Here is a 26,976-nt window from a genome sequence, read left to right as displayed (position 1 = left end):
AAGTTCCCATCTCCGGAGTTCAGACAGGTTGGTGTTAGTGGGAAGTATCCAGATAACCCGGACGGTGTAACACTGTGCCAAGATGTGCTGGCCGTGCACCAAGGCATGTTTAGCCACAGGGTGATCCTCATTACCAACAAACACTGTCTGCCTGTGTCCATTCATGCGAATGGACAGTTTGTTGCTGGTCATTCCCACATAGAACGCTTCACAGTGTAGGCAGGTCAGTTGGTAAATCACGTGGGTGCTTTCACACGTGGCTCTGCCTTTGATCGTGTACACCTTCCGGGTTACAGGACTGGAATAGGTGGTGGTGGGAGCGTGCATGGGGCAGGTTTTACACCGGGGGCGGTTACAGGGGTAGGAGCCAGAGGGTAGGGAAGGTGGTAAGGGGATTTCATGGGGATGAACTAAGAGGTTACGAAGGTTAGGTGGACGGCGGAAAGACACTCTTGGTGGAGTGGGGAGGATTTCATGAAGGATGGATCTCATTTCAGGGCAGGATTTGAGGAAGTCGTATCCCTGCTGGAGAGTCACATTCAGAATCTGATCCAGTCCCGGAAAGTATCCTGTCACAAGTGGGGCACTTTTGGGGTTCTTCTGTGGAAGGTTCCGGGTTTGAGGAGATGAGGAAGTGGCTCTGGTTATTTGCTTCTGTACCAGGTCGGGAGGGTAGTTACGGGATGCAAAAGCTGTTTTCAGGTTGTTGGTGTAATGATTCAAGGATTCCGGACTGGAGCAGATTCGTTTGCCACGAAGACCTAGGCTGTAGGGAAGGGACCGTTTGATGTGGAATGAGTGGCCGCTGTCGTAATGGAGGTACTGTTGCTTGTTGGTGGGTTTGATGTGGACGGACGTGTGAAGCTGGCCATTGGACAGGTGGAGGTCAACGTCAAGGAAAGTGGCATGGGATTTAGAGTAGGACCAGGTGAATCTGATGGAACCAAAGGAGTTGAGGTTGGAGAGGAAATTCTGGAGTTCTTCTTCACTGTGAGTCCAGATCATGAAGATGTCATCAATAAATCTGTACCAAACTTTGGGTTGGCAGGCCTGGGTAACCAAGAAGGCTACCTCTAAGCGACCCATGAATAGGTTGGCGTACGAGGGGGCCATCCTGGTACCCATGGCTGTTCCCTTTAATTGTTGGTATGTCTGGCCTTCAAAAGTGAAGAAGTTGTGGGTCAGGATGAAGCTGGCTAAGGTAATGAGGAAAGAGGTTTTAGGTAGGGCGGCAGGTGATCGGCGTGAAAGGAAGTGCTCCATCGCAGCGAGGCCCTGGACATGCGGAATATTTGTGTATAAGGAAGTGGCATCAATGGTTACAAGGATGGTTTCCGGGGGTAAGAGACTGGGTAGGGATTCCAGGCGTTCGAGAAAGTGGTTGGTGTCTTTGATGAAGGATGGGAGACTGCATGTAATGGGTTGAAGGTGTTGATCTACGTAGGCAGAGATGCGTTCTGTGGGGGCTTGGTAACCAGCTACAATGGGACGGCCGGGATGATTGGGTTTGTGAATTTTGGGAAGAAGGTAGAAGGTAGGGGTGCGGGGTGTTGGTGGGGTCAGGAGGTTGATGGAGTCAGGTGAAAGGTTTTGTAGGGGGCCTAAGGTTCTGAGGATTCCTTGAAGCTCCGCCTGGACATCAGGAATGGGATTACCATGGCAAACTTTGTAAGTAGTGTTGTCTGAAAGATGACACAGTCCCTCAGCCACGTACTCCCGACGATCAAGTACCACAGTCGTGGAACCCTTGTCCGCCGGAAGAATGACGATGGATTGGTCAGCCTTCAGATCACGGATAGCCTGGGCTTCAGCAGTGGTGATCTTGGGAGTAGGATTAAGGTTTTTTAAGAAGGATTGAGAGGCAAGGCTGGAAGTCAGAAATTCCTGGAAGGTTAGGAGAGGGTGATATTGAGGAAGAGGAGGTGGGTCCCGCTGTGACGGAGGACGGAACTGTTCCAGGCATGGTTCAATTTGGATAGTATCTTGGGGAGTTGGATCATTAGGAGTAGGATTAGGATCATTTTTCTTCGTGGCAAAGTGATATTTCCAGAAGAGAGTACGGGTGTAGGACAGTAAATCTTTGACAAGGGCTGTTTGGTTAAATCTGGGAGTGGGGCTGAAGGTGAGGCCTTTGGATAGGACAGAGGTTTCGGATTGGGAGAGAGGTTTGGAGGAGAGGTTAACTACTGAATTGGGGTGTTGTGGTTCCAGATTGTGTTGATTGGAATTTTGAGGTTTTCCAATCGCCTATAAGGCAAAACACACAGCCATGTATAACACCCACCCACCTCCACAGGGGTCGGAACCCCTGCAACCCACAGAAGAGAAAGATGCTTCAGTAGCTGATAAGAATATTTAAAAAAAAAAAAAAATCAGGATAGGACAAACTTTATTAAGCATGATAATACAAAGTTACATCTCCTTGTACAACAATATACTTAGTTAATACACCAGACAACCTTCCAGGAATTTCTGACTTCCAGCCTTGCCTCTCAATCCTTCTTAAAAAACCTTAATCCTACTCCCAACATCACCACTGCTGAAGCCCAGGCTATCCGTGATCTGAAGGCTGACCAATCCATCGTCATTCTTCCGGCGGACAAGGGTTCCACGACTGTGATACTTGATCGTCGGGAGTACGTGGCTGAGGGACTGTGTCATCTTTCAGACAACACTACTTACAAAGTTTGCCATGGTAATCCCATTCCTGATGTCCAGGCGGAGCTTCAAGGAATCCTCAGAACCTTAGGCCCCCTACAAAACCTTTCACCTGACTCCATCAACCTCCTGACCCCACCAACACCCCGCACCCCTACCTTCTACCTTCTTCCCAAAATTCACAAACCCAATCATCCCGGCCGTCCCATTGTAGCTGGTTACCAAGCCCCCACAGAACGCATCTCTGCCTACGTAGATCAACACCTTCAACCCATTACATGCAGTCTCCCATCCTTCATCAAAGACACCAACCACTTTCTCGAACGCCTGGAATCCCTACCCAGTCTCTTACCCCCGGAAACCATCCTTGTAACCATTGATGCCACTTCCTTATACACAAATATTCCGCATGTCCAGGGCCTCGCTGCGATGGAGCACTTCCTTTCACGCCGATCACCTGCCGCCCTACCTAAAACCTCTTTCCTCATTACCTTAGCCAGCTTCATCCTGACCCACAACTTCTTCACTTTTGAAGGCCAGACATACCAACAATTAAAGGGAACAGCCATGGGTACCAGGATGGCCCCCTCGTACGCCAACCTATTCATGGGTCGCTTAGAGGTAGCCTTCTTGGTTACCCAGGCCTGCCAACCCAAAGTTTGGTACAGATTTATTGATGACATTTTCATGATCTGGACTCACAGTGAAGAAGAACTCCAGAATTTCCTCTCCAACCTCAACTCCTTTGGTTCCATCAGATTCACCTGGTCCTACTCTAAATCCCATGCCACTTTCCTTGACGTTGACCTCCACCTGTCCAATGGCCAGCTTCACACGTCCGTCCACATCAAACCCACCAACAAGCAACAGTACCTCCATTACGACAGCTGCCACTCATTCCACATCAAACGGTCCCTTCCCTACAGCCTAGGTCTTCGTGGCAAACGAATCTGCTCCAGTCCGGAATCCTTGAATCATTACACCAACAACCTGAAAACAGCTTTTGCATCCCGTAACTACCCTCCCGACCTGGTACAGAAGCAAATAACCAGAGCCACTTCCTCATCTCCTCAAACCCGGAACCTTCCACAGAAGAACCCCAAAAGTGCCCCACTTGTGACAGGATACTTTCCGGGACTGGATCAGATTCTGAATGTGACTCTCCAGCAGGGATACGACTTCCTCAAATCCTGCCCTGAAATGAGATCCATCCTTCATGAAATCCTCCCCACTCCACCAAGAGTGTCTTTCCGCCGTCCACCTAACCTTCGTAACCTCTTAGTTCATCCCCATGAAATCCCCTTACCACCTTCCCTACCCTCTGGCTCCTACCCCTGTAACCGCCCCCGGTGTAAAACCTGCCCCATGCACGCTCCCACCACCACCTATTCCAGTCCTGTAACCCGGAAGGTGTACACGATCAAAGGCAGAGCCACGTGTGAAAGCACCCACGTGATTTACCAACTGACCTGCCTACACTGTGAAGCGTTCTATGTGGGAATGACCAGCAACAAACTGTCCATTCGCATGAATGGACACAGGCAGACAGTGTTTGTTGGTAATGAGGATCACCCTGTGGCTAAACATGCCTTGGTGCACGGCCAGCACATCTTGGCACAGTGTTACACCGTCCGGGTTATCTGGATACTTCCCACTAACACCAACCTGTCTGAACTCCGGAGATGGGAACTTGCCCTTCAGCATATCCTCTCTTCTCGCTATCCGCCAGGCCTCAATCTCCGCTAATTTCTAATTTCAATCTGCCGCCGCTCATACCTCACCTGTCTTTCAACATCATCTTTGCCTCTGTACTTCCGTCCCGACTGACATCTCTGCCCAAACTCTTTGCCTTTACAAATGTCTGCTTGTGTCTGTGTATATGCGGATGGATATGTGTGTGTGTGCAAGTGTATACCTGTCCTTTTTTCCCCCTAAGGTAAGTCTTTCCGCTCCCGGGATTGGAATGACTCCTTACCCTCTCCCTTAAAACCCATATCCTTTTGTCTTTCCTTCTCCTTCCCTCTTTCCTGACGAGGCAACCGTTGGTTGCGAAAGCTAGATTTTTGTGTGTATGTTTGTGTTTGTTTGTGTGTCTATCGACCTGCCAGCGCTTTTGTTTGGTAAGCCTCATCATCTTTCTTTTTAAATATATCTTCTTACATTGCTTGACATACTGTTTCATTAGTGGGTATGAGGAAAGACACTGGTTGTTTATGTCAAAGATGCCATTGATTGGCTGTAATGGATAAAACTTAGGTCTTAGGTATTTTTCCACATTTATGTACCCCCATATACTCTGGTATACCATGAAGTGTTTACAGGAAGTGAGTGTCTCTTTTGTCTGCCCATTTCACAGCAAGAATATTGTTTCATGACATGAATGTTAGTCCTCCTTTCCTCAGGTTGGTTCCACTGAATATGGGTGGCATATTTTTTCTTCTTTGTCTTACAGTCCCAACAGCATGTGTTCTCCTACCTAGTAAGTTCCTAACCAAGTTGGGAGAGATGTACCAGTTGTCCATGTAAAGAGTTCTCCATTCTCCAAACAGTGTCTCACACAGTTTGACCACAATCTTCTTCCTTTTCTCCAGTATGTATCTTCAGTTATAACAGTATCCTTTTCTGAAGAGCATACTTTATATATCTTTACAACTAATTTGGCTCTCTTTGATGGATTATATTGAATATATGAAAGCCTGCCCCTAAAATTCATCAGGCTTTCATCGATGCTAACATCTTTACCAAGAACATACATTCTTTGAAATTTGTCAAGCAGTTGCTAAATGCTTGGTCTTAGTTTCACCAGTTTATCATCTTGTGTTTTTGGTGGTTCAGTAGCAAAGTGCAAATACTTAGAGAGAGCACTGAAGCTTATCAGTGGCATTGTTTTACCAAATACTGGCGTCTCAATTATTTTTCTTCGTGGCCAACTGTCTTGTACTAAAGGTTTTCATGTCTGTGATATGAGGATGTAGAGAGGAAAGTGGGCCTTCAGTTCGTCAGCTGTTACAGGAAACCAGCATGTGTTGCCACTGCTTGAATTTGTAGTCTGTGTTTTTGCTGCGTAAGAGTTAGTTTCTCTCACTATGTCCTCAAAAAATATTTTTGTTAGAAACTTATTTATGACTTGGAGTTCTGTTGGATTTTGTCCGAGATACTGCGAACTATTGCTTCCTTCTATTTCAGATGTTACAGTGCAACTGCCACTTACAGGTTCATTAGCTTCATTGTCCCAGTCCCAATGAGCTGACTTTGAAGAGACAGTGGAACACTCTGTTGTCACATCAGCACACATTTTATGTGATGCCACACTTTGTTGTTACTTACAATTTGCTCATCCTCCAAAATGCTACATGTTGATGTCTCATTTGCAATGTCATTGTCTTTACTGCTGCTTGCACCACTAATATAATTATCTTCCAAAACACACAGAATTTTCATAGCTTCTGCTTTATAAGGACCAGGCACTTTGTCACTCACTGAGGTCATAAATCACAATCAACATGTGAATTATTGCTTCAGTTGCACACACACACACAACTAGTCCCATCTAGGTTTCATAAGCATACAAGTGCCATCAAGCAGTATGACTCAGAATTATTACAGAAAGCACAGAGCTACAGAAGAGTCATACGTTACATCTACAGCACTTTGACAGACGTAGCGGTCATTGTACCGCATTACATGGAGCTGCTACAATGGCTATACCTATCACCATAGGCGAATGGGTTAAGAATCACCCCACAATCACCTTTGGATGATTGTTTTTGCAATGCACTTTCCATCTGTCATTTTCATTTTGAAATTTCCATTATCATAATGTTCAATTAATCCTCACATAGCTCTAAAACTGATACCTTCCCTCCTGTACTGTATGACTAGCAGTGTCCAGTTTTGGTTAACATCATCAGTCCGTAGGAGTAAAAGTAAGAATTCACTACAGCCTGCTGTTGTTAACCTTGACCTATTAATCTTCAAATCCAGAGTGGTTTTTTTTATTAGTCACAGATGAACTTCATTGAGAGAGGGAAATGGAAGCTACAGAAGCATGACTAGTAATCCCAGAGTCATTCACCTGCCAGTGTATGGTTCTCTGTCACAGAAAATGGATTTAGCCAAGATTCATAAGAGTACTGTGAATGTGACTTTTCTTTTAAAAATTTGCAAATCCTGGCAATAATATGATTAGGTTAGCATGCAATTGATAAACTTTGTAATCCCTTTTTTTAAAAAAAAGTTTCCTTTATCATGACTGAAATCGGGCAATATCAGAATCAACTCAAAGAATCCACAGAGGAGGACCAAGCACTAGGGAACTGTCACCAGTGGATCATTGAGTGCTGACAGAATATGACAACTTTAAAGAATGGACATATGGAGATGGCACAAGAAACAAACAAGTTCGGTGAGTAATCCAAATAGAGTAACCAAGACATAGCAGAGTCAAAAAACATGAACAATGATGTGTTATGTTTAGAAACACAAGTGCAAGGCACTGAAAGCAGTGCCGTGACACGGTGGAACTTTTAGAGTCGTCCCACGAACATTCACTGGCTGGCGAAAGAGGTCAGTACTATAGCAGGGTAAGGTGCATGGCTGTGCTAGTAGCAGCTCTGTCTAGTGTGCTTGGCAGATTCTATACTCTCTGGAAGGCCTTTAAACTTGACAACCCAGGATACTAGATCTCTCCCCCCCCTGAAATGGGTATGTATGGCCAGCTGTGTTTTATTACGATGAAGAGAGAATAATGACTTGCAACCCCTCTCCCCCTCTCCCTCCTTTCCAAGATATTATTCACTATATCATCAAGTTGTTGTCTTTAATTTGCTACAAATACACTTTCTATCATCCACAATCAAAATAGCTGCAGAGATATAAGTTTACTTCCTCAATGACACAGGCTTTATTGAATACCCATTAAGTACAAAAAAAAAAAAAAATCACAGAATATAATAGATCTCTGGCTATTGTTCTGGAAGATGAACTGAGGGTATGGTTGTTGTCCTGACATTGAAGTCCATTAGCTAGTGTGAGGAACCAGGAACATTCAGCAAAATGCTGGGAGGTGGCAACATGGATACCATTTGTCGTGGTTTTGGAGGCAGCATGAAAAACTCCTCAACCTCCGCACCTGTGACCATGGAAATTGCCACTGCTGGTCTGCAGTGCAAGTTATAACTCTGTGGTGGTGTGACTGGTGAAGGGGGGCTGTCCTAGTTAGGGTGGCCCACAGGCAGAAGTGCCGTTGATATATATGGACAGAGTTGGTTAGTATGACAATGCTCCAAACCCCTCTGGGTCTCACCTGACATCAGGTGCCACCCATATGTGGTGGCCAGCATTCACAAATCTTTCATCCCGTGCAAATCTACCAATACTGCCAAGTCCAACGGAAATAGTCTAGATGGGTTTGCGGGGCTAGCAAATGGAGGAGACTTGTGGTTGGCTCAAATGAAGGAGCTCTGCCAGGCTACAGTCATGGATGGGAGTGGTTCTGTATGTGCTCAGGAACACCATGAGTGCTGCCTTTGGTGGTGGTTGTGTTGATTGTGCCAACTGCTTTTAATATTTGCTGTTCAAATGTTCACACATTACACCCTGCTTCATCACTGGAGGATGGGAGAAATTACGCACTAAATAGGTGTTTAGCGTCATTTGAGGTAACGAATTGTTCAAAAGCTGACACAATGGTTTTAGGGAAACCCTTCGACGGCAAGAATGTAGATAAGCATCTTAACCATGGCGTCTGTTGTTACAAGCACTATGCTGACCACATATGGGTAGTAAGAGTAAGCACCCATGACAATGGATCACAAGGAGTCCAGAAAGGGACCTAGAAAGTCCAAATGAATGTTGTCCCAGGGAGACTGAAAGTGGGTCAAATGGTGACAGATTGGGGTGGAGCAGCATGATATAGGGCACAAGTGTACTAATGGCGCACCACGGCTTCCACATCCTTGTTGAACACTAGTAAGTAAGCGAGTTGCCACATCAAGGCTTTCAACTGAGAGATTCCTCAGTACCCAAAATGGAGGAGTTGTAAAATTTGAGGCTGTAGGGTGGACGGTATGAGGGCACGGTTAGTATATGCCTCAGTGTCAATCTGGACGATGCCAGCGATGACCCTCAGATGATAGGAAAGGAAAGCCCAGTCCCAAAGTTCTGGAATGGTTTCTTCAAAAGTCTGCAGGCTACCTATGGAGCACAAAGTCAAAGTCGCAGTCGCAGTAAGACAGGGTCGCGATGCAGGTCTGCAGCAATTTGAGCAATGGTAATAGGTAACCCATCTAAAGTTTGTCACTGTTCCACATATATGTAAAAACATAAGATTTCCTGCTGGTCATAACCTGCATCTGGTCCCATGGGTAGGAGGGACAGATCATCCATATTTGTGTGTTGTGCCATGGGTTTGTATTTTATAGTATAAATATAGGAGTTGAGGAAAAGCATCCAATGCTGAAGTCATTGTGCTGTGCATTCTGGAAGGCTGGAACACTGCCCGAATAGCATAAACAGTGCTTTGTGGTCCACAATTACTTCATAATTCTTATGCACCAGCACTGCACCAATGGCACACAGAGAGACATTTTCTGCCACAACCAGCAGAAACGGTGAGGAAAAGGGCATAGGGCAGAGTGCCGAATCCAGCATATGCACTCACAGGCAGTCTCTAACTATATTAAATGCCTTTCTTATCCACCTGATTTAATGGATGCATGACATGGGCTGCTTGAGGGAGGAACTTAGAATAATAATCAATCTTTATCAAAAATGCTTGCCGCTTGTAACTGAACTGATGAGTGGCAGGCTTTCACTACACACAGCAAACTTTGAAACAGTTAAGAAAAAGATTACCCAATACACATGATAAATCCGTTCTATTAAACAAACAAATTCAAAAATGTTTTGTTTTTTGTATAGTTTTAAAAACACAGATATTAGTTCCATTATTTTTCAGAAAAACTGATTATTTTACATATACTTCAAAATTTATCTACGTACTTTTGTATCCATTTGAAGTCATCGACTTTGAAAATGTTAATTACAAATTTTCAAATCAACATCAAAGAAAATATTGTCAATAAATAAATCAGTCGTTCAGTAAAATACTACCTTTGTCATATAAACAGTCTTTGTTCTCAGTAGCTGAAGTTGTATGTTGCTGGGACAGAGATGTTGTTGCTGGCATGTGAAATGAAAGCAATAAATGAACAGATCAAGGAATTTTAAGCACACAGTGTTCTTATCTGAAAACCACAACCTGGATCATGCTGGCTACATGAAAAATCGTTATTTCAGCAAGCCATGGCTTTGTCAAGGAGCCTCAACAAACGGAAGGGTAATATAATTTTTATTGTTTGGTCTTGCTTCTCATTCATATTGGCTGCACTGTATTAGTGTTGCTATTGATAAAAAAAAGTGCACTAAATTTGAATAATGTCTATAAATATTTATGAATTCTGAGCTTTTCATTATTTTATACATCTACAGACAGGAGAGCCATAACACTGTGTGTGCTCTTGTCCAGGGTATTTTAAAAGAAGAAGATTTGGATACTGTTGTGCATTTGGGTTTTACAGATGAATAAATCAAGAAGGAGAAATTATATATGTGATTTTGGATGGAAAGGAGCAACAATGAAACCATTTTTGGAGTGTAAGAATTATAGATGGACTGATGCTCAACTATTATAGTTATTAATGGTGATCGATTAAACAATGACCAATAATCAATCTCTGGACTTGAAGCTGATGAACAGTGCTTTCATTCACCTTTTGGTTTTTTTTGCATGTGATAAAGATTAAATCAGAAATAGAAGTCAGTGAGGGTGTAGATTTAGCATACATGGAAACTTAGAAAAATCAATTAGACAAGAAGAGGCAATGTTTGAACTGCTACAACTGTATAATTTACATGCAAAATCAAAACTTTTAAAGAGATACCTGTCGGTGAAGAAATTTCAAGAATGTTCAAAAGCTTTTATTGAGTCTGAGTTTGAGATCCGAAATGTGAAATAATTTGGGTGAAGGTCACGGTTAAAGCAGGCTCAGACATGGTAATTGGATGTCTCTATAGGCCCCCTGGCTCGGCAGCTGTTGTGGCTGAGCACCTGAAGGATAATTTGGGAAATATTTCAAGTAGATTTCCCCACCATGTTATAGTTCTGGGTGGAGATTTTAATTTGCCGGATATAGACTGGGAGACTCAAACGTTCATAACGGGTGGCAGGGACAAAGAATCCAGTGAAATTTTTTTAAGTACTTTATCTGAAAACTACCTTGAGCAGTTAAACAGAGAACCGACTCGTGGCGATAACATATTAGACCTTCTGGTGACAAACAGACCCAAACTATTTGAAACAGTTAACGCAGAACAGGGAATCAGTGATCATAAAGTGGTTACTGCATCGATGATTTCAGCCATAAATAGAAATATTAAAAAAGGTAGGAAGATTTTTCTGTTTAGCAAAAGTGAAAAAAAGCAGATTACAGAGTACCTGACCGCTGAACACAAAAGTTTTGTCTCAAGTACAGATAGTGTTGAGGATCAGTGGACAAAGTTCAAAACCATCGTACATTATGTGTTAGATGAGTATGTGCCAAGCAAGATCGTAAGAGATGGAGACAAGAAAAGAAGCACACCAATTCATTTAATTACACATATGTCCAGTGTAGTTGCAAGGTACAGTGCAGAGTGATTCATCCATCACCACAGCCAGGTTAAGTGGATAAAGAACAGTGACAGATTTGAGGACTGCCACAGACCATCTCAGGTCGCTTGCCTCAGCCTGCAGATGTGTACTACACTCTTTCTGGTGGACATATTTATGATGACCTTGGAATACGTGGCTATTTTCTGGACATTAATCTGCACTTTGCTATTTCCTGTCATCAATGTTGGGCATGCACTTCGGCACAACTATTTCCATAATGCAGTACTGGCTCTGTTTGACTACAAGTTGTGCCTTCTGTGAGTGCACCAACAATATGTGTGTGCACTGAAGGACAACATGTGTGTGTACTGAAGGAAGAAGGAAGGAGGATTTGAGTTAAATGTCCTGTGAACAGTTTGGTTTAGAGGTGGATGCAAGCTCGGATGATGAAAGGATTGGGAAGGAAATTAGCCATGCTCTTTTCAAAGGAATCACCCCAGCATTTGCCTGGAGTGATTTAGGAAAGTAACAAAAATCTTAAATCTAGATGGCCAGTGTGTTGACCACTGGCCCACCTTATTTGATGTGTGCACTGAGAGAGTGGTCCCCTTTCGAGTGGTCCCCAGTCAAGACAAACTTACAATGTTTTCAAGCATTAATGTTTGAGTTATTCAGTAAATTTCTAGAGTACATTTGTAATCAATAGGCATCAACCTCCAGAAGTCTATGTGTCTGTTTATTTCAAGAAGAATTGAGATCTATTATATTTTTTTTTTTTTTTTTTTTTTTTTTTTTTTACTACTTAATGAGTATTCAATAAAGCCTGTGTCATTGAGGAAGTAAACTTATATCTCTGCAGCTATTTTGATTGTGGATGATAGAAAGTGTATTTGTAGCAAATTAAAGACAACAACTTGATGATATAGTGAATAATATCTTGGAAAGGAGGGAGAGGGGGAGAGGGGTTGCAAGTCATTATTCTCTCTTCATCGTAATAAAACGCAATACATGAAGCTTAATAGTAATATGGAAAGGATAGATTGCTACTGACCACACAGAGGAGGCACTGAGTATCAGACAGGCACAACAAAAAATGCTAGAAATATTTTAGCTTTCAGACAACGTCCTTCTTCAGAAGTAGAAAAAACACATACAAACACAACCAAAACATAAAGTGCCACTGTCTCTGGGCAATAAGGCTTGACTGCAACTGCGACTGTGTCAGACCTGAGCAGCAATCAAGCTGGGATGGGTAGTGGAGATAAGGAAGTGGTGTGGGATGGGAAATGGGAGAGATAGCAGGGTAGAGGTGGGGAAAAGATGCGAATGCTGCCTCTGGCAGTGTGCAGCAATGGGAGGCTGTGCTGACAGGGGTAGGGGCACAGGGAGAGGGAAAAAGTACAGAAGAGGAAAGGACTATTAGGCGTGATGGCGGAACAGAAAGCACTGGAATGGGATTAGGGAACAAGTAGGCAGGTGGAAGACATGGACTGGCAAAGGTTGAGGGTGGGAGTTACAGGAATGAAGGATATGTTGGATATATTGTAGGGACAGTTCTCACCTTCATTGTACAGAAAACATGGTTGTTAGTTGAAAGAATCCAGATGGCACAGGCTGTCGAGCAGTGCTTAACTTCAGCAACTGCATGACAGCCTGGGCCATCTGGATTCTTCCCATTAACACCAGCTTTTCTGAACTGTGCAGGTAGGAACAATACCTACAACATATCCTTTGTTCCCATAACCACACCTGGCTTCAACCTACTCCACAATAGTCCCTGTCCTCCACCCGCCTATCCCCTTTCTCCACTCCCATTCAAGTACAACACATGCCTTCCATCATACCAATACACCTACACAACCCTTTCACTTTCTCTACCCCCCCCCCCCCCCCCCACACACACACACACAATGCCTCCTGATGCTGAACCTAGCAGCCCTATTCTGTCCCCACCACATTTCTGCACACTCCCACAGGCATCATTAACATCTTTGCCCACTTCTACCCCACTATCCCTCCCACTCCCTGCCCCACCCTCTCCCTTACCCATATTTTGCTTTCCAGCTAGACTACTGCTTATGCCTGACACAGTTGCAGTCAGGCCTTAGTGTCCTGAGACAGTGACCATGTATGTGAGAGTTGCACTTGCTGAATGTATACAGTTTTCTACTTCCGCTGAAGGACTTTGTCTGGAAACTGAAATATTTCTAGCATTTTTTCTTTGTGCCTGCCTTTGATTCAACACCTCCTCTAAGAGGTGAGTTGCAATCTATCCTTACCATGTTGCTGTTATTCCATACAGTACACACATTCTATTACACACAATTCTATCTGCACTGATCTTCAACTTTCTTACAATGGTGGCACAATTAGTGAAGGAGAAAAAGCCGCATATTTGGAACTGGAAGCAAGTGGTTAACTCTCATTGAAGACACACACACTCTCCCTTAAAAGTTGAACAGAGCAACTTTCACAATTAGAATACTGTCTGCAGTCAGCATTTGTCATACAGTAACACTTCTTTATTTCACATTAATGTGGCATAATATCAATTATCTCAAATTCCTACTTCACTCATGACACTTCACTGACTGAGTTTGTTGTACAATCGACGTTCTCAATTATGCAATAGCATCTGCTGCTAAGTATATATATGTTTCCTCTCCAATTTAATCAACTGTTAGTATGTAATTCCTTCAAGCATTTATAAGCTTGTATGAGAGAACAGACACTGCTGACGATCCCCAGCTGTATGAAATACTTAGAAATTAATTTGCTGACTGAATTCCTTGACATTGGTTGTATTAGGTATAGGTCTAATACCCTATAGTGACATATGAAAATCTGTGCTGGACCGAGATTTGAACTCTGAGTATGAGGTAAAGACTTACTACTCAATAGCATCTTTTGAAAGCTTGTGCTGAACCAAGACTCGAACCAGGATTTCCCACTTATCACAAGCAGTCACCTTAACCATTTCGGATATCTATGCAGATTCCCCAGACTGACCCAAACATCTGTATGTGGACCACAATAAAATAACGTAGTCAGTGCTCCACATGGAAGTTTCAGTCGGTCCAGGGAGTGTGCATGGATAGCCTAAGTGATTAAGATGACCACTTGCAGTAAGCAAGAAATCCAGGTTTGAGTTCCTGGCCGGCACAAATTTTCACATGTCCATTCCTGGATAGCAGATCTGTACCTAATACGAATGATTTCAAAGAATTTGCAGCCAGCAAATTAATTTCCAATTCCTTCAATTTTGGATTCATTCAGATAATTCTCTCAGACTGCTGCTACATTTATTAACTTCTGTGTAAAATTGAAACCAATCTGGACATTTGTAGGATTATTCTGTGTAATCTCTGTGCTTCCATTTTTTTGGAGATGGTTGCAGGACTTGGCTGTTCAGTGAATAACGTCAAATTAGACACCTTTCAGACAGTTGGAAGGTGTTTGATTTGACACTCATTCTATATAATACTTTCTATATTTGCTTTACTGCAACCTCTACTCTCACAGAAGAAACTATAGACACACAAACTCTCATATTCATGGATCTCCTGCTTCATTTCCACCATGTCTATTACACGTTTCTTTTCTATAAAATTTCAGCTATTTACATAAAATTAGCGTTTAAAAATCTTGAAAAATCATGTACATGATTTTCTGTAGACTTCCATCAAACATTTTAATTCTGCAAGCTTGTGTAAAGTGCTAAATTTACAAAAGTGTTGGTAGAATAGTGTCATGTTTTATTTCTAATGGACTTCAATTTCCTGCAGTTTCATCCTGTTTCTGATAAATGATATGTAATTTGTAGCAAAACAGTGTGTTATCTTTAGAGATGGGGGATCCGCTCTTGAACTAATTCATAGAGTTCAATCTTTCAAAGGAGTGAACAATCAGTGATTCAGAAAAAAAGAACGGTAGCTCCAAACGTTTCCCACGGCAGAGAGAGAGAGAGAGAGAGAGAGAGAGAGAGAGAGAGAGAGAGAGAGAGAGAGAGAGAGAGAGACGGAGCATATCAGCAGCGCCTCTGCTGGTCAGAGCACAGTGCACGCCACACAACACAGCCAGCGCCGGCCTCTGCCCTGCTTCTACCTTGGCTGCCTGCATTGTGCAGTGCCCCATTGGATTTTGTGTTTCACATATGCCGTGCCGTCTCTGTGCGTCGTCTGCCGTGTGCACTGTGCAGTGTCTGGCGCAGCTTAACTTCGCATCGCACTCTGTCGGCGATCGTTTCAGTCGCACGTCCTGCCCTCTGGGCAGTTGATGCGAGCAACAGGACAAGAGAGCCACCTAGCGGATAACATAGGAACTACTTGCAAAAACCTGCTTGCAAGGGAACGGACGATTTGTCTCGGAGCGGGTGAGTTCACCGCTTCCCCCCCCCCCCCCCCCCCCCGCCTCCCCCCCCCTCGGAACTCGCCCGCTCAATGCTCACCCCACCGTCTCGACTCTAGCCAGAGCATCGAGCAAAGCGACTCAGGTGTCACTCTGGTCTCTGCAGTCTCAGCTCACGCAGTAATACAGCTCGCGGCTTGACCTGCTCGACTCAGCGCCTCTGCATCGGAGTTCGTCCCCACTGGATATTGTTCTTCGTAGTAATACCGCTATGTATATTACATTATTATGTTGTATTTAAAAAGAAAGATGATGAGACTTACCAAACAAAAGCGCTGGCAGGTCGATAGACACACAGACAAACACAAACATACACACAAAATCTAGCTTTCGCAACCAATGGTTGCCTCGTCAGGAAAGAGAGAAGGAGAGGGAAAGACAAAAGGATTTGGGTTTTAAGGGAGAGGGTAAGGAGTCATTCCAATCCCGGGAGCGGAAAGACTTACCTTAGGGGGAAAAAAGGAGGGAAAAAAGGACAGGTATACACTCGCACACACACACATATCCATCCTCATATACACAGACACAAGCAGACATTTGTAAAGGCAAAGAGTTTGGGCAGAGATGTCAGTCGGGGCGGATGTACAAAGGCAAAGATGATGTTGAAAGACAGGTGAGGTACGAGCGGCGGCAAATTGAAATTAGAAATTAGCGGAGATTGAGGCCTGGCGGATAGCGAGAAGAGAGGATATGCTGAAGGGCAAGTTCCCATCTCCGGAGTTCTGACAGGTTGGTGTTAGTGGGAAGTATCCAGATAACCCGGACGGTGTAACACTGTGCCAAGATGTGCTGGCCGTGCACCAAGGCACGGCCAGCACATCTTGGCACAGTGTTACACCGTCCGGGTTATCTGGATACTTCCCACTAACACCAACCTGTCAGAACTCCGGAGATGGGAACTTGCCCTTCAGCATATCCTCTCTTCTCGCTATCCGCCAGGCCTCAATCTCCGCTAATTTCTAATTTCAATTTGCCGCCGCTCGTACCTCACCTGTCTTTCAACATCATCTTTGCCTTTGTACATCCGCCCCGACTGACATCTCTGCCCAAACTCTTTGCCTTTACAAATGTCTGCTTGTGTCTGTGTATATGAGGATGGATATGTGTGTGTGTGCGAGTGTATACCTGTCCTTTTTTCCCTCCTTTTTTCCCCCTAAGGTAAGTCTTTCCGCTCCCGGGATTGGAATGACTCCTTACCCTCTCCCTTAAAACCCAAATCCTTTTGTCTTTCCCTCTCCTTCTCTCTTTCCTGACGAGGCAACCATTGGTTGCGAAAGCTAGATTTTGTGTGTATGTTTGTGTTTGTCTGTGTGTCTATCGACCTGCCAGCGCTTTTGTTTGGTAAGTCTCATCATCTTTCTTTTTAAATATATTTTTCCCACGTGGAACGTTTCCCTCTATTATATACATTATTATGTTGTGTATACATCAATTGTTTTTATTTTATTTTTATTTGTTTAAACTGATTAGATTAGGTTCCTGATGACTCCTCTTACTATAGGATTTTTATTATGGACACTCAAATTTACGCTTTAATTACGAGCGAACCGATAAACGTATCGCAAAATGTGATACACCAATATTTTCCTTGTTTTATTCTGCGTAAGGCTATATGCAGCACTTTCGTTTTACAGTCAAATTTATATATTTTTTTTCTTATTCTGGTACGGATTTTGCGATTTTAGGCGTCTTCGAAAGGAAACGTTCACTTTAAAAATATATGGCTTGCGATGTATTTGTATGAGGTTAATGAAATTTTAATACATTATAGCCAAATATATTGTTAATGTAAATCTCAAGTTACAACATTTTCCCATCACCCAAAAAACCACGATAGTGCAAAATAAATCAATAATCAAAAACTTTGTCATATCGTGGAAATTTCAATAAACAATACAAAATTCTTACTCATTATCTGTGTTACTTCAAAATAGGATCAAATAAGATCAAAATACAGGTATAGTACTGGAATAAACCAAGTTTAAAGGGCAATGTGCCTTTCATTTATTTTCTATTGTAAATGAGTGGTGAGTCATGAAAAAGAGCTAATTCATTTCAGGGAGCGAACAGTTCTGATCCAATCTCTGAAAAGAACAGTTTTGCCCATCTCTAGTTATCTTAAGACCACGGAAGGATGAAGCCTGGTGCTAAGAGTGTAGTTGTGTGCACCACTAGACATAAAAATGTAGTAGCCATCTTACATAAGGTTAATGAAGTACCACAAATGTTAGACATGCTGTATAGTTATTTGGCAATAATAATGTATGACAATATAAAACAGAAGGACCACACTAAGGTTAGTCATGATTTAAGAGCACTGCTGTTTTTTTTTTTTTGGGAGGGGGGGGGGGGGGGAGGCACAAAAACAATTGGGGTCATAAGCACCCATGTCATAACCTTAGAACATCAATAAGTAAAAGAAGTTAAAAGCAACTACACATTAAGCCTAATGGACAGAAGGGGAGAGAGAGAGAGCTAAAAACAAGACGTCCTATTGGAGAAAGCTTCTCACAATACGTCGTTGAAACAGAGGAGGTCCCTAACCAAAGATTAAATGTCCTTTGCCATAGTGCTAGGAGGATAAACAGTAAGATGTGATCAACAGCCCATACACTGTCTGCTAGAATGGCCAATAATTCAGAGAGCAAACACACAAAAGAACTTAATCAATTAGAAAAAGGGCATTGGATCAGAAAATGGTTGATGACAATAAGTAGAAAGTGGTTGGGGATCACCATGTAACAAATGGCAATGGCTAAAATTACAGTGCCCAATATCCAACCTACCTAAAATGATTTCCTCTCAATGAGAGGGCCAAGAGGAGGTCAGCCAAGCTGATGGGAGAGGTTTAATTCCCCAGAGCACATTCCCATGAAGAAAAGACCAGTGGTGATGCCAATGTGACACCATCTGCTGACAGGCAGCAACACGGAGATCACCCAAAAAGAATGGAAGAGCTAGGAGGCTGAGGTAGGAGGACTGCAACCTTGGCAGTGTCAGCAGCCTCATTTCCCATCAGACTGACATGACCAGGAACCCACCATGGGACTTCACGAACAAAGAGCAAGTGGAAGATTTCCTAGACCCGTTGCATTAAGGGCTGGAGTGTGTACAGCACACAGAGGCTCTGAAGGGCACTGAGAGAATCACAGAAGATGATACAATTAAAAAGCCTGTGTTGCTGGGTGTACTGATAGAGAGCAAAGAGCTCTGCTGTGAGGATTGAGCAGTGTTCTGGAAGCCAACACCAAAAATAATCGGTGTACATGAAGGTGCTATCACTAAGTTCTGTGCAGGGGTCAAGAAGCTTACAGTGACAGACTCAATCCAGAGTAGTGTCCATGGAAAGTAAATGAAGTCTGTGATGCACACAGGCCACTGCAAGAAGCCCAGGTAGTGAAGGGTTCACACCCATCAGGACCATGGCAGGTAGCATGAAGTTAATCTGCCGGAGCAGCGACTGAAAGCGAACTCTCAGAGGTAACAGAGAAGAAGCAAGTCCCTCCTACTGGCAGTCAAGGGAGTTATCAAAAAAGGGGGCATAGGATGCGTGGCCAGGCATGGAAGACAAATGGCACGTGTATCTGCTGAGGAGGACATCACACTGGTATGACTGTGATAGTTCAGCAGCTTCTACATAGAGACTCTTAACAGGGCTAATGCGAAAGGTGCCAGTGGCCAAATGTATACCACATTGGTGGATTGGGTTAAGGTGAAGTAAGATAAAAGGATGTGCAGAGGAAGAAATGAAACATCCATAGTATAGCTTTGAATGGACAAGGGATCGGTATAAACGGAGAAGGGTGGTCCGATATGCTCCCCAGGAAGTACCACTTAGGGCATGGAGAACATCGAGGGACCAGGTACAGCGTGCGGTGAGATAAGACATGTGGGAGGACCAAGAAAGTTTCCTACAAAACATGAGCCCCATGAATTTCGTAGTTTCGGTGAATGGAAGAGGAACAAGTCCAAGACTTAAAGACAGAGACAGAAACCCATTGCACCCCCAGAAATTCATACAAATGGTTATATCAGAGGAAAAGCTAAAGTTATTGTCAAAGCTCCATGAGTAAAGATGATCCAGACATCACTGAAGACACTGCTCAAGGAGACAAGGCCATGGAGAACTGAAACAGATCATTGACAAAAAGGGAGCTAGAGATGCCTGGTGGGAGACAGTCCATAATGGGTTTAATGGCTAAAGCAAAGAGGAGATGCTCAGGATGGAGCACCCAGTTCTCCTAGATAAAGGTATCCAACAACACTGAACCCACACACATATTGAAAACTCAGTCTTTTAAAACTTCCCGAACGAAACGGGGCAGGCAACCTTGGAAGCCCCACATGTATAGAGTATGGAGGGTACGAGTCATACATCAGGTGTTGCATGCTTTCTCCAAATTAAAAAACACAGCCACAGTCCCGTATTTCTGCAGAAAACTGTTCACAACATGGGTTGACAAAGTGACAAGACAATCAACTGTAGAAGGGTGCATACAAATCTGAATTGTGCAATGTTCAGTAGATTGCGAGACTTGAGATACATACCACCTGGCCATGAATCGTACGTTCTATCACCTTGCAAACACAGCAGGTGAGAGAAGTGGGGTGGTAGCTAGAAGGAAGGTATTTGTCCTTACCGCACTTCAGTACGGGTATTATGCTGCAAGATCTGAATGTTAACATCATCCAGCACTGGGGTGGGAGATCAGGATGAGATGAGAGCAAGGTCAAGATCCTTCAGAGTATAGGTGGCACTGTAGCATTCACGATTCTGACAGGAGGAGGATATCATCCGAGCCTCCTACACTCATTCCTGAGGGAGGAAGAGAGGTGACAGTGGGTGGAGCTTGAATTCTCCACAAAATATTGGTCCAAGATGTCGGAGATAGCAATAGGCTCCACCATGACAGCATCTGCTATGGTCAGGCTGGAAACTGGGGAAGGAAACTTGTACACAGAGAGCCAATGGAGGCTGCCCCACACTACAGAAGATGGAGTGAAACCATTATTGGAAATAATAAAGTAAATCCAGTTAGCTATTTTTCTATCCCAAAGAATGCAATGGCACTGCGCAAACAGTTGTTTATAACGAATACAGTTCGCCATCATAGGTTGATGGTTAAACATGCAGAGAAAAAAACAGAATAACATTGCCTTGGGCTGAGCTTGTGTAGTACGTATTTCCTGCCAGGCGTGAACAGTGGAACTCCTAGCCAGTTCAGTGGTGCCTATGTCGTCAACCTGGCTTGTTATGATCATATGCAGTGACTGTTTTTGCTAGCAATTTTTGTTCTTGTTTCATTTTTTATGATGACAAGTTTAAGTGAACAACATGCAACTGTGAAATTTTGTTTTCTACTTGGTAAAAATGTTTCTGAAACTGTTATAATATTGAAAACAGCTTACCAGGACGACACTATGTGAAAAACTCAAGTGTAGAAGTGGTTTGCTCAATTTAAAACTGGCAAAATGTCGTCGACTGATGACAAACTCATTCTGGATGTCCACAACTGCCCAAATCAACGAAAATACTGAAAAAATTCGAGAGCTTGCACTCACAGATCCTCGACAGACAACTGATCAACTGTCAGAGATTAGTGGGTTACGTTGGAGCTTGCTTCCGGGAATTTCAACGGAAGATTTGGGAATGAAAAGGGTTGCTGCCAAGTTTGTTTCTTGGGTTCTGACAACAAAAGGAATGTCAAGTTGAAACATGTCATGCTTTGAAACAGCAGCTTGAACCTGATCCAGATTTTGTATCAAAGGCCATTACTGGTGATGAATCATGGTGATATGGTTGTGACCCAGAAACAAAGCAACAGTCTAGCCAATGAAAGACATCACTGTCATCCCGCCAAAAAGAAATGTCATCGAGTCAAACATAAAAACAATGCTGATTTGCTTTTTTGATGCCAAGGATATAGTTCATCAGAGTTTGTTCCCCAGGCCAGACCATCAATCAAACCTTTTATTTGGAAGTTTTAAGAAGATTGTGCAGCAATGTTCATCAAAAACGACCCGATTTTTGGCAGACAGGAGACTGGTTCTTCCACCACGACAACACTCCTGCCCACATACCCATCTTTGTTAGACAGTTTTTGGCTAAAAACTGCATGGTTCTGCTGTCCCATCCATGGTTCTGCTGTCTCATCCACCTTATTCGCCTGACCTGGCCCCATGTGACTTTTTCTTATTTCCACGCATGAAAAAGGGCAGGAAATGATACCGATTTGACAATACTGAAGACGTTAAGAAGAAAAGGAGGTAGGCGCTGTCAGCCATTTTTAAAGACGACTACATAAAATGTTTCAAACAGTGGAAGCACCAGTGGAACAAATATATTAGTTGTAATTGAGAGTATCATCAAAAAGGGGATAAGGTTGTTCCGTAAACAATTTGAAAATACATAGCTTAATTTTTTTTTTTTTTAAGGTATGGAACATTCTGCAGTAGTAAGGATAACATTTGTAAGATACTCTACTTGGTCATCACAACTGGGGAAATGTTGTTTATCAAACATCACTGGGGAGTTGTAAACCCTCCAGTCAGCCTTAGAAAGCTGCCTTTTGGGTTTACGTGAAGGTGGGGTAGAAGTCAACAAACAGATAGCAGATGGAAAATGATCACTTGAGTATGTGTCAAAGAGAATGGAACACTTGAGATGATAAGGAAAATGGGCAGTGGAGAACAAGAGGTCCAAATGAGAAGAGGTGTGCATGGAGTCTGAAAGGAACGTGGGTGCTCTAGTGTTAAGACAGGTGAGGTCAGCCAAGATGGAACCTCTTGGAGAGGTTCTCAAAGAGCCCCAAAGGGGATAGCAGGCATTAAAGTCAGCTAGCAGCAGAAAGGTGTGAGGGAGCTGACCAATACGCTGGAGTAAGTCTGCCCAGGTGACAGTGAATGATGAAGGGATATAGATGCTACAAAGAGAAAAGGTGAACTGAGGAGGGAAAATGTGGACTGCAACAGCTTGCAGCAGGTGTTCAATGAGATAGTTTGGCTATGGGCATCATCCTGGATGAGCAGCATGGTTTCCCCATGAGATGGAATTGGGTGGGTGGGGGTCAAAGTGGACCGAAAGGAAACGCAAGAGGTCAATGCTGTCTTGAGCATGCAATTTTGTTTATTGGAGGCAGAAGACAACCGGACACTGCATTTCCAAGAAAAGCATAGCTCTTCCTTGTTAGATCTAATGCCACAAACATTCCATTAGAGAAGGTTCATAATCGGGAATGGGGAGGAGGGAACAAATGAAGGGCAGTCTCCTCAGTGGCTGCTGAGTGTCAGCCTTCGAAGACTCACTGCTGCAGGGCGTAAAGGCTGGAGGATGATGTTCCATGAAATCTATGGAGGCATCAACATTCTCCCTGGGTCAGCGTGGAGATTTCAGGTCAGAAAAATGGTAGGTACCGCACACTGACGAAATGGAGGTCAGCCGGGTGAGGGTATCAAGTGGCAACACTGTTGAAGAGGATCTCCAAGTAGGGAAAAGAGAAAACCGTTCACATTTGTTGGATTTCTTAGAGCCTTTACTGTTGGCAGATGAAGACCCAGAATTTTGTTGGCTGGTAGGACATCAAAAGTTTTTGTAGGAATGTTCCTTTTGTCCTTCGTAGCCTGCTGGTTGCGTAGCAGGTGATTTTGCCAATGGTGGTGAAGATTTGGTGGCTTATTGCACAACTGTATGAGAAGGTGTGGGGATGCTACCTTGATACAAGGCAATTTCACAACTGCAGTACTGAATAGGAGGTCATAAGTTTGCATGGCAATGTCCTTCATGGATCCAGGCATAGTAAGAATGGTACTATAAGTGTCAGATGGTTAAATGCAGGTCTTTCTGCAAGCCAACTACTTGCAAGCAAAAGGATAGGGAGCTTTACCCTTCACCCGGCTCTCCTGGATGGCCCGCTCATTGAGATACATGGAACACTCACAGGATGAGGTAGCATAGTCGCCATTAAAACCGATACAGTAGGAAGAAGGAGGCACACAATTGCCCTCAGCAGCATCTCTACCGTAAATAACAGATTTAGCAGTGTTTTGACAGGAGACACGAGTGTGGTTATGACATTGAAACTGGTAGCAATGCAATTGGAATGTGCAGGTGGACAGTGATGACCTCATAACCTGCCTTAATCTTCGATGGAAGCACTACTCACCAAATGTAAGAAAAACAGTGCATGTAGGTACTAAGTTTGCACCAACCGTTTTCATTATCCAATGGACTGCAGTAATGTCCTGATCAGAGAGATAATTTTGGACTTCTCCCTTGGTTGGACCATTATGCAGTCGAGTCTAAATAACACCACATGAAGACTTCAGCGTATGATGGACCTCAACACAAACAGGGCAGCTGTGGAGGACCAAAGCTGTAAGCAGTTGTTGGGCTTGAATATCACAATTGGTCTCCAGAAGCAAAGTCCCATTATGTAAGCAAATGCAGGATTTCACAGTGCCTGCAATTGCATCAACACCTTTCTGAATAATAAACGGATTAACTGTTGCCAAAGTCTGACCTTCTTCAGTATGTGATACCATGAGAACTGAGGTGCAGCTGGGGAAATCATAGAATCCTTGGCCTCATTTCGTTTACATTCAGGAGAAGTAGACTGAGATGAAGAAGGGTGGCTCATTGTGAAAAAATCCCCCATGATTGCCAGCATCTCTGATGGCACACTCCTTCCAACAGGGGGACCTCTCAGAGGGGGGGCTCACCTGTTAATTGTTCACACCTCAGGTCACACCTCCCGAACTCCAGACAGAGAGCCAATTGGCAATTGGGAAGGTAACAGCTCAGGCATTCACTGCTCCCTGGGCCTGGCCTGTACCAGGGGATACCCGCAAACTCCATCTTGCAACCCGGGGACGGGAATTATGCGTTTTCTAGTCACCTAATATGTGTCACCTACTATGCGTCAAATGTGTGGGCTGGCTTTCACGAGCACACAGGGAGGAAAAAGAAACAAACAGAGACCTCAAACGCCAAAGCAGAGGAAGGGGAGGAGATGGAGAACAAAGGAAGAAGGAAAAACCGGAAAAGGGACTGTTCAGAAGGCGGGCTATCAAAACTTCAGAACGAGTTCCTGAAAATACCCAAGACATGTTCAAAGGGAGGCCAAAAATAATAGGAATAATAGCAGGAGAATAGACACACAGCATGGAAAGGGAAGAGGTGCTGCAAAGGCTGGGACTCTGTGGTAGTCAAAAACAATGTAACCAACAAGTGGCGAGCTCCCTGGGGAGAATTTTGATTTAGTGTACAACACTGAAAGGCTGCAGTGATCTATTACAGAAATCGGTTAACCACAGGCTTGTACAAACTACACTGGAATTCTGATTCTGAGTTTTCAAGTAATATTATTTTAAACTTTATTGTAACAGTCTCGGTTGCCTGGATGTACAAGTGAACAAGTAAGAGCAGCCACAACTGATCACAAGTTAGTCTGACTCTTGGGATGAATCATCCAAATGGATTAAGTTCTAACACACAATGACTGAATAATGAATGCCAATTTTCAATGAAAAGTTTATTTACAACAATTTTCAAAGCAGTTTTCATTGATGAATGTAGGAATGTGGCTCATTCCCATGAAATTAATCTCACAGACATTTGGATGACAATATCTGATAACTTGCAGTTTACACAGAGGCTGATTACAAGTCATACCTCTCATGTTCATCATTCATCATATGAATGAAATGAGAACATATAATTTCCGTTATAATTTTATTGCATTTTTAGAGAGCATAAATTAATTTAGATTTAATGACCTTCAACTTCGTACTATCTACATTTTTATAGCCTTACGGATTACATACACACAAAATATATATGTACTGGTGTGATTCAACAATTGTATATGACACACACATCTAGAGCTGAGAGATTACTCAAGATGACAGAATGAAAAATTTAGCTGTGTGACATTTCAAATCTTTGTAGAACAATATCTACAGTGTACTTCCATTTTGTAAGTAGGTAACTAACCTGTGAGCAGGAATCCAGAAAGTGAACCCTCTTCAGTTAATGAAACAGTTAGTTGCTGGAGATAATCAGCTAGTCGCACATCAGACAGGAATACACAAGCAAAAGCCACTTTGTCTGATACTGCAATGCCAGCTTCATTCTGCCAAAAATAAACATTACTTCAAAAAATTTAACACACAAGAGTATTTTAGAGTATCCTTTTTCGAAGTTCTATACATCAAGCAAGTGGAACAAAAAACAGAAAAAATATCAAATAAATGAGAACATATCATCTGTAAACAATGTCAATATACATTAAATGGTGAGATCCATACAAGTCACTCAACCACAAGGAACAGGAAGTTGGCATACTTGGTTAACTACTCATGTTCATATTCTCTGGCTGCATAATTCGGTCAACATTGAAAGATACTGTAACAGAATTTTAAAGGTAGTTATCCTCCCTATCTTGTATATCAGAGTAATAAAAGGGACAGGTACAGTAATACAAAAAAGTCAGTATTCTATTTCTCACACCTGTGCTCATAATATAACATTCTTAATGTGCTCTGTACGACTGCTATGGTATCTGACAGCAGGAAAATATGCAATGACGATGATTTATGCTCGACTGTATTAGAATAAAACTTGGAAATGGAACATAGAACATTGACTATAACTGGGAAAGTTCTGACAGAATGTTAATAATTTGGGAGCAAAGATAACAACTCACCAAACAGCAGAAGTGCTGAGTCATTGACAGGCACACATACAAGACTGGCAAAGAACTGTTGTATTAAACACAAGACAAGTGAAAAACGTACTTCCAAAGCAATGAGCTATAAGACATTTTAATGACATCAGTGTCAGGATAAGTTATACACAAATATTATTCCGTAGACTCTGGTGCATCAGCACATGTCAAAACACTGATGTTACTTCAAACAATGGAAAACCCAGGTTGGAATACCAACAATTATGAAAAGGATAGACTGCTACTCACCATAAAGATGATGCCTTGAATTGCAGGCAGGCACAACAAAATGAGTGTTACAGACTGAGCTTTTGGTCAAAGTGTTTTAAAGAAAAGAAAAGAAAAGGCACACACTCACCCAAGCAGCCACATCCCTTGTGCACATTATCTCCAAACGCTCAGGACAGACTGCAATTGTTGCGTTGAACAAAAGCAGCAATCTGCAGTGGGACAGGGAAGGGAGAAGGGATAGCAGGGTAACAGCGGAGGGAGAGACGAGCACTGTCTGGCAGAGAATGCAGGAACTAGAAGGGG

General features: G+C 43.1%; 1 protein-coding gene across 1 annotated transcript in view; it reads right to left on the bottom strand.

The window, feature by feature from the left end:
- The window catches only part of LOC126091397 (GATOR complex protein MIOS), a 234,303-nt gene that overhangs the window by 72,304 nt on the left and 135,023 nt on the right, over positions 1 to 26,976 (bottom strand). Inside the window, exon 12 of the mRNA XM_049907059.1 lies at positions 25,710 to 25,848. Within this exon, the coding sequence (XP_049763016.1) occupies positions 25,710 to 25,848 (139 nt within the window). The remainder of the gene's footprint in view (positions 1 to 25,709; positions 25,849 to 26,976) is intronic.

The sequence above is a fragment of the Schistocerca cancellata genome, chromosome 1 (genome assembly GCF_023864275.1).
Source record: "Schistocerca cancellata isolate TAMUIC-IGC-003103 chromosome 1, iqSchCanc2.1, whole genome shotgun sequence".
Classification (NCBI taxonomy): domain Eukaryota; kingdom Metazoa; phylum Arthropoda; class Insecta; order Orthoptera; family Acrididae; genus Schistocerca; species Schistocerca cancellata.
The sequence above is the reverse complement of the archived record's forward strand: the minus strand, read 5'-3'. Positions and strand labels throughout refer to the sequence as shown.